Genomic DNA, 12091 nt, shown 5'->3' on the forward strand with positions numbered 1-12091 from the left:
CATTTTGGGGATTATCTGCTGTCACATTAACGCTTTCTAATAAGAAATTATGACGTGTCATGCAATTTATCAGCATGTAAAATGTGACCCCATCTCATTCACTGGCAGAGACCCCCGTCTAAGTGCCCACAGATATCTGTGTATTTGTTTTAGCAACACACACACACACACACACACACACACAGGATTCATATTAATTTATTTCACTGGGATAATACATTTTGTATAGATGCTACTTTCCAGGATGTCCAGAGTACGTGTTAAATGGAAACAATAAAACAATTAGAATATAGCAAACATTTGTAATGCTCTGCACCGTCTGTCAATCAAGCCTACTAGTGCTGATTTGTAATTGAATGGTATTTGTCCAGTGGAAAATTATATTAATACAAAATGCATTTCCTATAAAAGTTCTCCAGTAATAATCATATTATCTAATATTAATTGAATCATAGGCTACAGGAACTATTTGCATGTGAAAAATGCAAACAAGTATAAAATAAGCTAAACTTAATGTTGAATTTTCTTTATTTCCCTTTTTTGTCTTGTCTTGTCTTTATTAGATGACATTTAAGGATGAAGTAAGTGGAAACTATTAGCAACATGGTCACTATGGTAACGAAGCTTTTTGTCCTACGTCACTACCGGTAGGATTCCGGACGCCAGGAAGAGCATAGTGTGCGCCACTCGATGAATGAAACTGAACGGCAAACTTCATTCATTCATTCAACTTTCGGACGATTTTAAACAGTGTTTAACGAGCATTACATGTTAGCTTGCTCTACCAGGTAAGGATACCCGAACTGTGTAGCTCAGTCAGCTAATGTTAGCTAGTTGGCTCGTTACCTCGCGTGTTTACATTGTTGCTAGCCAGTGTTAGCCATCTCATGCTAAAAATATCAACATCAGGGACTGTCAAAGTGTCTGCTCTGATTAGGTGGCATTTGGCCGCTGTGTCTTGATTTAGCCAGCCAAAACAACACATGCTTAACAATAGCGATGTCATGTTTTGCTCTCTGTGTGTCATTATTAGCTACTTTCCATGTCTGGCTCAAGCTACAGCCAGTTCCAGTGTGGCATCCTGACACCTCTCCTGTTACTCTGCCCATCTCTCTCTCTGTCTCTGCAAGGTGTGCGTGTGCATGTTTGATGCTGTAGCTGGAATTTCTTTGGCTTGAAAGTGTGTGCACCCGTCTGTGCGCGTGCATACCTGACTCCAGCTGCAGCTGAGTGTGTTTATGTGTGTGAAGAGCTCGTGTGTGCCATGTCAGTATCAGTGATCATAAAGTGGGGAGGTCAGGAGTACTCCATCAGTTCTCTGTCTGAGGAGGACACAGTGATGGACCTGAAACAGTCCATTAAGACCTTGACTGGGGTGCTGCCAGAGAGACAGAAACTACTGGGACTCAAGGTCAAAGGTGAGAGGGTATCACGTCTGTTATACCTGGGGGAGCTAGTGTAGGTAAAGCAGTATGATATCCAAACCAGGTGGACAAGATTTTGGGACTTTATTTCCCTTTTGTGCCTTTGCATTGTTGTTAACTACACGTAAGAAACGTCTCCTCTTCTGAAATAAGCTTCTGTTAAAAAAAATTCACCCCTACATTGCCCTAGGCTTTGGCTATGTCAATCCATATTCATAATTAGCAGATGTTTTACATGTACAAACATATCAATTTATTGGTCTGTTACCTGCTTGAGTGTCAATTTAATCCATCTGTCACAATAGTTCATCAGTGATTTCTGTTTTATGTGGCGTTTTTAGCTAATTGAATTCCCCTCTTCTTCTGTTCTTTCTCTTTTTCATTCCTGCTTCTAGGTAAACCTGCAGAGGATGAGGTGAAGCTGGGCTCTCTGAAGCTGAAGCCTAACACTAAGATCATGATGATGGGCACTAGAGAGGAGAGTCTGGTAGGTGGTAGATGTTTATGGCTAGAGGACAAGTTGCTCAGTCAACTGGCTATGTGCCTGAGTGATCGGCTAATTTGCAGTTTTATCAAACATGGTAGTCATTGAAAGAGAGACAATCTAAGCAAGTTTTCTTGCTTGTTATTTAAAATACTGGGTCCCTAACTGTGGTCAGTTAGTGGTTGGTTGGGTGATGATCTGATTGCTCTCTGACATCTGAAGTCCTAACATTTGCTTATTTACTGTGGGAACACCACCTAAATTAGGAACTCCACTATGTTTTTTCCATGGCCTTGGAAAGTTCAATAAATATTGGTGAAATTGTGCTGCCCTCTTAAAGCTAGAAACCAGAGAAGTAAGTCTCAAACCTGTGCTGTCATTGGGCATAAAGTCTGGAGCTGCACCATAGACCATGATGGGAGCCTGATTTTGTGGACCCACACCACGTTTGTCTTCTTTTTTAATGTTCTCAGTTCTGAAACAGAAACTGTACCCTCAGAACATCCCCCTGGGTGCTCTCAGTGTCATCTAGAACATCTTTGGGATCAATAAAGTGCTATCTATCTATCTATCTATCTATCTATCTATCTATTCCAATTCATTGTCTGTGGAGCAGCGCCAGACTTTATACCCCATGACATAACACATTTGAGTTTTAGCACTCTAGCATTTGGATTTGGGTTGGCCATGTTTATTAATACTTTTGGACTGTCTTAGACCCATGAAACAACATGCATAAATTTTCAAAGTAGGCGTAGTTTCCCTTTAAAAGTTTCATTTGGCCACTTTAAACATGCATGTGTTTCATTTTGTGCAGGAAGAGGTTTTAGCCCCTCCCCCAGAGAATGATGATGTGGTCAATGATTTTGACATCGAGGAGGAGGTCATTGAAGTGGAGAACAGGTAAGAAATGTTGTGAGATTTATATGTGTCTGTATAGAGGTAAGATAAAATTTGCTAGGGGACGTGAGTAAATATATCAAACAATTGTTGTTTTGTGTCTCCAGAGAGGAGAACCTGGCTAAGATTGCCCGCCGAGTGAAAGACTATAAGGTGGAGGAGATGAACCCTCCCAGAGAAGGCAAGAGGCTTCTGGTCCTGGATGTGGACTACACACTGTTTGGTGAGTTACAGTGACATCATCATTTGCTCTTTAGGAACATGACTGGGAAACCGCTGACTGTGTGGCTTGTTAAATCATAGCATGCATATAGCGACCACTGTGTGTTAACTCTAACTGCACGTTACACAACATTCACTTTAATACTGTGTCTCCCCTGTTACCTCTCTTCATGTGTGCACATGCATATGTTGGGTTCAATCTCAGAGAAGTTCACAGGGTCAACACTTTTATGAACAAATCTAAAATGTTGACGGATTCTTTAATGTTGACGGCTCCTTCTGTAAATCAGTCACTGTCTGTCAGCCTGTCAGTTGCTAGTTTAATCTAGGACCTTTGCATTGATGTTTGCATCCTATGTGTGTTTAGATCACAAGTCGTGTGCAGAAACGGGTCAGGAGCTGATGAGACCATACCTTCACGAGTTTCTGACATCAGCCTACGAGGACTATGACATTGTCATTTGGTGTATGTATTCTCTTTTCTCTTCTTCTTAAAGGAATACTCGTTTCTTTTTTTTGTTTTGTTTTGGGGGGTTTTTTTGCCTCCGATGAACAAAGAATCCAGAAACGGAGAAAAACATCCGCGACACCTCGTGCAGTATAATTAAAGTCTCATTTATCCAGTCATATGTTCATTACTTCCCAAACACATGCATTTTCTCTAAAACCTTACTATTTATAACTCTTAGCATGAACAGTGCAGTGCCGAAGACTCATCAAGAATAAGAGAAATTATCATTTCGGGGCTGAAGTATTCCTTTAAGGCATTCATTACTCCAGATAAGTAGGTGGATGTAGTTAAAATCTACATCTTACACATGTGCTTTCTCTCCTTAGCTGCTACAAGTATGAAGTGGATTGATGCCAAAATGAAAGTAAGTGCTCCACTTGTGTTCTTTTTGGTGGTGTTGGTGAAGCTACACTTCTGCTTCCATTACTGTCTTGTACCCTTTTTTGCCTAAAGGTGGCAGTGTTAATCAATTTAAGCCACAGTATTTGTATTTAGAGGGGAACAGAATGTAACACCACTGCCTGCGTGTGTGTGTGTGTGTGTGTGTGTGTGTGTGTGTGTGTGTGTGTGTGTGTGTGTGTGTGTAGGAGCTGGGAGTGACAGACAACCCTAACTACAAGATTACGTTCATGTTGGACAGTGCAGCAATGATCACGGTACATACCCCAAAGAGAGGGGTCGTGGAGGTTGGTACTACACACAGCTGAGCATAAATGAAGATACTGGCCTGTTTCACTGCTGCAGTTACACGTTACCAATTCTTTTACAGCAGAGGAAAGCATTTATACTCATATTTAGTCGTGGAGTAGCATGGTGGGCTTTTTGTTTGTTTGTTTGTTTGTTTGTTTGTTTACATCTCAGTGAGGGATTGTACCTTTATTTGTGCTGTATCTGCGTGTCCAGGTGAAGCCGCTGGGTGTGATATGGGGGAAGTACGGAGAATTTTACAACAGGAAGAACACCATTATGTTTGATGACATAGGACGAAACTTCCTTATGAACCCACAGAATGGACTAAAGGTAGACAGCCGCCACCATAATTGTTATTTTGACCTCAGCATCATGCGCATGTTTTGCTGAGTTTTATCATGTGTGTGTGTGTGCGTGTGTGTGTGTTAGATCCGACCTTTCATGAAGGCTCACCTTAACAGAGAGAAGGACAGGGAGCTGTATAAACTGGCTCAGTACCTAAAAGAAATCGCCAAACTTGATGACTTCAGTGGACTCAACCATAAACACTGGGAGAGGTAGGTACACACATGCTAAACAATCATAAGGATGATTGTATAGTCGTAGTGACATTATGCTTGTAGCACCTGTCAGAACTTCCTAATACAACAAAATAATAATGAAAACAAATATGCCAAAGTAGCTACTGTAGCTTAACATACACTCAAGGGCACATACACTGTTTGAAATCCATATAAATTCACCAAAATCTATCTAAAATATGGAACAAGTATATTAGTGTTATGTGTACTGACTGTGTGTGTGTGTTTGTGTTTAGGTACCTATCTAAGAGGCAGCATCACTGAGGAGGGACGACATCCTCTGCAAAATCTGGGGCTGGACACTACCATCCTATCATCCAGATCTCTCTCTCTCTCTCTCTCACACACACACACACACACACACACACACACACACACAAACGTGGCTGTTACAAGGCCTTTATTACAAACCTTACTACAAATCCCACACTAACCCTGCAGCCACCAACATTCAAAAGCTCAGGACTGAGATGGGCTTCCCAATTTACGTATTTGCATGTTTTTTCCCAAATCTCGCACATCTTTTTTTGCATTTATTACAATAATAACAACAGTCACCACCCATCTTTTAATAAAATACCCATCTTTTAATAAAATGCTCCCAGGTTTGAGTCCACGTGCCACAAGCCACCTCGACCCACAAATTTCAACATACCTACTTCAGTCAGGCGTCTAAAATACATCTTGAAGTCTGATGAACTAATTTGCAACATTCCGAATCTGCTTGGTCTTCATATGGATGGGGTTTACAGTATTTTTACTTTATAGGTAGTGTGAAGTTGCTTGTCTTCCACAAAAAGGCGGCACACTTTGCTCTGACTATCAAGCCTCTCTGCAATACCAAGCAAGTGAAAATAGATACAAATATAATAACTATGGTAAAGGTCAATATGTGGTGTCCCCCACCCCTGTACAAAGTTGAGATGTTACATATTGCAAATTCTGGAGACTGAGACTAACCATCGAAAAGCCGAAACACTTAAATTTACATGTATGAGAAAGACATAATTAAAGGTGAAATTCAACAGGAATTAATATGTTTTACTGAAGTGACAAATTGGAATAATAAAATGTGTCCTTAAGCATCAGACTGATGCCTGCAACCTACACAATTTGACATAATAATATAGTAATAAATAATATGCAATAATCCTCAGAGCTACTGTGACACTAACAGCCGCAGAGATTGAGACAGGTTGTAGCAAAAATACTTTAATCAAAACAGTCGACTGTCGTGCGTGTTTTGGAGAACTTCCTGTATGCAGGGGTCACTGGACACAGGCCTGCGGGCTGGAGGATGTCGTACATGTACTGTACATACTGCAGGCACACAGACAGTCAGTTTTCCATGGGTGGATGGGTGTGTGTGCATATTTTGCCCAGAAATGTATTGATGTTTTTCTGTTCCAGCTTTGTTGCATTGCTGGACACACACACTCAGTTACATGCAAAGGATCGGTACTGTATTTTGGGATACAGAATTCTTTAGTACATGTTTTGTTTAGAGTTGTTTAGGGAAATCTAAATGTTTATGAACAAAGTTGGGATGAGGGATGGTGATAGGTGGAAGAAACTGACAGCACAATACGTGCATTGTCAGTTTTTTTTTTTTTTGTTTGTTTTTTGTTTTTTGGTAGCTGCTCCATTAATGAAACTATGTCTGCACTTATTGTCAGCGTTTATTTTAAGTTATGGATGAAGAAGGGGAAGTGTCGGGGGAAGGGGTGTCCTACCATATGAACAAGTAGCACCTGGAGCTTTTGGAAACATCAGGGATGTGATTTTTTTTTCCCAGATTTTGTCAGGTTTACAGCTCCCTCGGACATTCAACTCCTTTTCATTTCTTGAGATAATTACTTGAGATCTGCCTTTTTGTGTTTTCCTAATCACGTCCCTGACATCCTGGCTGTAAATATGACAATAAACCTTCTTTTGTACCTAAACTGCCTGTGTCGTCCATTGTTCTTTAAGTCATTTAAAATGATTAATCACCTGCGAATATTGGCATCTTTTACAATAAAAGCCACTGAGATGAAAGAAAAAATGAGGTGCAGTCAAGTAATATGTTCATCAATTTATTATGAAATGTTAATCATTTTAACAACAATTCTGCAAGGGTTTTATAAATAAAAGTTACAAAGGGCATAAAGAAATGAGTTGATTTCAGTCGTATCACAACTAATAGTTTTAACAATATAATGTAGTTCCATACAGACAACTTAAATGAGTGATCAATAAATACTGTACAGGTTGACATTCACCCCTAAAGCACAGCACAACTTTTTGTGCATTGCTTTAAAAATGTTGAAATATTTTTAAAAAAGGGAGTTAGAGAGATGTTGTCTTGCATCCTTGTGTTCTTCCTTCATTCATGGCTGCAGTCCAGTGAAAGAAGTTAGCACTCCACGGTATTTTTATCCACCCTGGAGGTAGGACAGATTGGAATAAAACAATATGGATTAGATCAATGTTGGATACATGACTTGGTGTTCTTATTCCCAGTGGTCCAAGTAATAAACTTACATGCAGTGGCTCCAGTGGCTAAATGGCCCATTGGTGTATTTGTCCTGAGCTCGCACACAGAAAACATACTTATTGTGTTTGACATTGACCTCGTACTTTGTCTCCTGAGTGGTGTTCAGCTGCACAAGAGAACAGACGACACATTAAAGACAATGCGGTTTAACTGGAAGTCAGCAAGTGTGAATCTGATCTACATCATGCATGTGTTAATTACCAATATGTGTGTTTCACTGTGACAGGAAAGTCCTTTCTGGACCACCTTGACCTGGAACTGCAGGCCAAAGTAGGTGCAGGGCTTCTCCCAGGAGTCGGGGTAGCTCCAGCTGAACACCTTCCCGTTACTGATGCGCAGGTTAGGGAGTGCCTCTGGCCTCACTAGACGGGGAGGAGGGGAGGGAAACAGTATAGTGAGGAGGATGTGGAAGGATTGCAGCAGTAGGCAATACCAGATAGACGGTTTTAAGGATGGATGGATGAAAATAAGGCCTCATAACTCAGACTACCAGATATACAACCACTTACCAATCTCTCTCAGGTAGAAAGCCTTTGTGTATGCCTCAAGGCGAGAGTCGATGTGTATGTAGATGGTGAGGGAGATTTGGTGTTGTTCCTCTTTGTATGGGCAGCTGGCATCCTGGCAGTGAATCCCTGATCCATCAGCATCCAGCTCACAGGCAATCGTTTCCGAATTACTAGTTTGAAGACAAAATGGTTGGTAAAATACTATCTAGAACAGGATGCAGAGTGCTTGATCTGTTCCCGATTTTGCATGAGACATTAGATTTTGTCCTCACCGTTCTGCCTTCACCAGGAGCACAGCAGCGTTGGATCTGGATGCTGTTCTTTTCCAGGTGCAGTGGAAGGAGCCTTTATAGTTGGGTGCTGAGCAGTGGATGTGACCTGGAGGAACAGAAACACTGTTGAGCAATCTGCATCTCTGCCTCCCTTTGTGTTTAATGATCTTGTAAGCAATTTATCTCCAGCGTTTGCGTTTAAGAGCACTTTCTTTTGAAGGTCCCACCATTATAACATCAATAAATCATTGCAAGATTAATGTCACGATAGTAATAATAATCACTGCGAACAAGCCGACTGAGATATCAGCCTCTTCACTACATTTCACATTTTGTGCCATCAAATCAGGCACACAAAAGCGTCGCCTTATGGCACAAAACAGGAGAAAGGATGATGTCTTTCAGTACAAACAGTCCCAAAGCTTTTATAGCTTTCACAGGTTCTTGCAATTTGTGAGAAGTGACAAAAAAACTTTTAAAATGTCATAATTTCTTCAGTAAAGCAAAAAAGAAAAGACTTTATCTGGGAAACAAGATACTTTTGCGGACCAGTGGCAACAAGTTTGTGACTAGGACTAACAATATGTGTTTGGGTGTGGCATAAAACCTGCCCATTGTGTCAGCCCTGGTGTGGTTTGTTTATGCTATGGCAATTATATCAAAGTATAACCATGAATTTAGCAAAGACACAGTACTGTCGTCCTTTCCCTCTCTTTTTAATGTTTCCTCCCCACTCCCTTTGTCACGGTCATGTTGTCTCATACTTTTTCCCCTCTTTCCGTCCAGTTGTATTCTCCTGTCACATCATTCCTCTGCTCTAATCGAGTTTCTCTTTACATGTGCCCCACCATTCATCTTATCTTTTGAGTTTTGTGTGCTTTTGGGCAACAGCCTCTGTCTATTTGTTCCCCATCTTATCTCCCTCTCCCACTATCTGTCTTATCTCAGCCCTTCACTGACATATATCCTATGTCTCCTGCAGTGAAATACTTTTGGCCAGGTCCAGTTACACACAAAAAAAATCGTTATCTCTCTCTGTTTGTCTTTTCTCTCAGTGTGTGCCTTCTTTGTTCTCTTCCTTCCTCGCTCTCTCCATCTGTCTTATCTCACCCTTTCCAGGGGATTTTTCTTCCAGTATGACAGTCCTGTTGTCTGGGTCTAGTTGGACCAGGATCACAGTGTGGTTGAGGTATTCTCCGTCTGGACCGCGGTGACAAGTGTAGTTTCCTCCATTCATCTCCTCCACCAGAACCTTGACCTGGTTCCCTTGCAAAGGTGTCTCCAGCTCCTCGCCTGAGACAAGGACAAGGACATGGATCGATGTAACAATGATGCTTTAAAATGCCAGAAAAAAATTGTATCACATATATTGTGTTGTATCAGAAACTGTTTATTTACCGTCTTTCTTCCAAACCACAGGCTGGTTTTCATACGCTTCTCCACAGCTCAGGCGAACATATTCCCTGGTGCCCTGACCATAAGGCACCCTCAGGACCAGAACTAGTTAAATCATAGACAAGAAACAATCACATACTATATTATATACACAGACTTGCTTGAATCAACATTTACTGTGTGTGAGGTGAAGAGACAAAGCAAGAGAATGGACTATCCAATAGAGAAAGGAGGAGTTACCAACCATTATCCATTAGCGTCTCTACATTGTCTTGGCTGCTGTCAGAGCTGGCGTAGCACAGTCCAGCACATAGGACCATAAGAATCAATGAACGCATCTGGAAGAAAAGACACAGGTTAGTGAAGTGCAGGGACTGTCATGTCAAGAGTCAAGGGTCAAAATCCACTTTACTGGAACCAAACTTATTTTCTTTTCATTACCAGGCATTCGTTGTGGGGCGTGTACATTAGCAGAGGGAGGCATATTTGCTTAAAACTTACAAGACTGTCACTCTTCAATATGAGGCATAAATATGATGACAAAAAACTCCCCTGAAATAGCAACACAAGGTTTTTCACCAGCAGGACTATCCAGCTGTGACAAGAGTATTTTCCTTAGAACCCTTGAGATGTTATACACCTTTATGTGATGAGCCACGCCCTCCACAATATTCATTGCCTTGTAGAAGCTCAGTTTTAGTAAGTTTTCCAACTTTTGCCAAGAGGGAACTTTAGATATTGGTCCCTAGATTATGTTCACTGAGTTTCATGCAGATCGGTCAAACTTCCTAGGAAGAGATCGATTAAGTGTTTTTCAAAAAATTCAAAATGGCAGAAAAACTATACCGGAAGTTATGGGTATTTGAGGGAAATTTGTTCCTCATGAGGAGAGGCATCTCTGTGCAAAGTTTCATGTCTCTACAACATACGGGGCATGAGATATGCCCATTCAAAGTTTGCAATTTCAATCGGTTGCTATAGCGCCCCCCTTTGGCCAATTGATGTAATATTGCTTCATTCGCATCCTCCCATGACCCTCTACCACTGTGCCAAATTTCACATGGATTGACCAAGTCAGTGAGGAGAAAAACGTGGAACAGACACACAGACAGAGTTTTCGTCATTATATAGTAGGATTACATTCTATATATCTGAAAAGTGACAAGTAACTACAATCCTGAAATAAATGCAGTGGGGGAAAGAGTATGATACTTTTCTCCAAAATGTGAAAAAATATTCCAAAATGGAAATACTCAAATAAAGCAGTAACCTTCTTGCCCATGACCATTAAAGTGAAGCAATGTCTGCTTGCGACCTCTCTGTACTGTTGTGTGTACCCACAAGGTGTGAAGAGTTTACCCAAATTTCTTTGTTAATCTGAATAATTTCTTCGAATGCTGAAGAAGTTAAATTAGACAGTGATGTACAAAAAAACAAAACGCGTGGCACGGTTAATCTGCTCTCAAGCATCTTGCAGCCCCTCAGACTCATTTTGCAAAACCTTCTTGGGAGAAGTGAGGCATGTAAGTGAGTACCTCTAGAGTAAAAGTAGGTCTGATGATGCTGTAAGGAAATGTGTTCCTGCTGAATGAGACAATTGTCAAATTCTGTTGTGTTTAAGTTACGACTGGATTGAATTTTTCATTTCATATCAACTATCTGCCAGTTTCTGTCAATGAAGTTCTAACTTAAAGGTCTAGTGTGTAGAATTTAGTGGCAGCGGTGAGGTCCTATCTAGAGCCAGTGTTTGCTTTGTCCATTCTGGGCTACTGTACGTAGATATAAACGGCTCCTTCTCAGGTAACACAGCAGCTCTTAGTTAGAGGTAAATCTAAATTAATGAAAACAGTCATGAAAAAATATATCTTTATTTTGCCTATACACGCACCTGAATCCTACACACTGGAGCTTTAAAAGAGTCCCATGTTAGGAAAAGGAGTTAACCTCACCATATTAGAATAAATATTTACTGAATAAAGTGCCGGAGGAAACACAAAAAGGAAGGATGACTTACCTTAACAACTGGACTTGATCCAAAATTTTCACAAGGCTGATCTGATAAGGATGCCGGAGAGGTGCGAAGGCTGTGCAGAGTATGTGTTGAGTTTGTCTGCATGAACTCAGCATGCTGCTAGTATTTATATAGGACTGAGGCAGACGGTAAAAACCCCAGAAAAGGAAGTGCCCTGTGTGTGAGTGTATGTGTGTGCATGAGAATGTGTATGAGCAAGGATCACTATGCGTGTGATTTATTACCTGAAGTAAATCATGATCTAGTCCACCGGTGGAAACCCCACACAGGACAATTTGTAGTGAATAAGAAACAAAGGAACAGATCAGTTCAACAGTTTTCCACCTGACTCTTCATCAACGTTTCTTTAGCCCAGTTTACGCAGTCATGTGGAAGATGACAATAGCTGAGGACAAAAGTACAATTCATAAGATACTATATTCCATTGTGAAATTTTCACCCACACTGACCATTGTGGAGGAAGTCAGGGACAAGAAAAAACACAGAAACCTCTGGGAAAGGGAACTGGATAAGCTCAAGTGTTTGCACATGATAC

General features: G+C 40.9%; 2 protein-coding genes across 2 annotated transcripts; one reads left to right on the plus strand and one right to left on the minus strand.

Annotated features, from left to right (window-relative positions):
* Positions 1–648: 648 nt before the first annotated feature.
* Positions 649–6755, plus strand: ublcp1 (ubiquitin-like domain containing CTD phosphatase 1). The gene is made up of 11 exons (XM_050041323.1): positions 649–788; positions 1131–1418; positions 1820–1911; positions 2726–2811; positions 2916–3031; positions 3398–3496; positions 3868–3905; positions 4129–4227; positions 4445–4561; positions 4661–4788; positions 5049–6755. Exons 2-11 carry the CDS (start codon positions 1265–1267, stop codon positions 5074–5076), a joined length of 957 nt encoding a protein of 318 aa, XP_049897280.1. The 5' UTR covers positions 649–788; positions 1131–1264; the 3' UTR covers positions 5077–6755.
* A 131-nt stretch (positions 6756–6886) lies between these two features.
* On the minus strand, positions 6887–11663 carry il12bb (interleukin 12B, b). The gene is made up of 9 exons (XM_050040527.1): positions 11539–11663; positions 9769–9862; positions 9528–9629; positions 9240–9422; positions 8130–8235; positions 7858–8027; positions 7550–7710; positions 7336–7454; positions 6887–7235 (listed from the first exon to the last, which is right to left on the minus strand). The coding sequence occupies exons 1-9, from the start codon at positions 11638–11640 to the stop codon at positions 7208–7210; spliced, it is 1065 nt and encodes a 354-aa protein (XP_049896484.1). The 5' UTR covers positions 11641–11663; the 3' UTR covers positions 6887–7207.
* Positions 11664–12091: the final 428 nt, after the last annotated feature.

The sequence above is a fragment of the Epinephelus moara genome, chromosome 3, assembly GCF_006386435.1.
Source record: "Epinephelus moara isolate mb chromosome 3, YSFRI_EMoa_1.0, whole genome shotgun sequence".
Taxonomy (NCBI): domain Eukaryota; kingdom Metazoa; phylum Chordata; class Actinopteri; order Perciformes; family Serranidae; genus Epinephelus; species Epinephelus moara.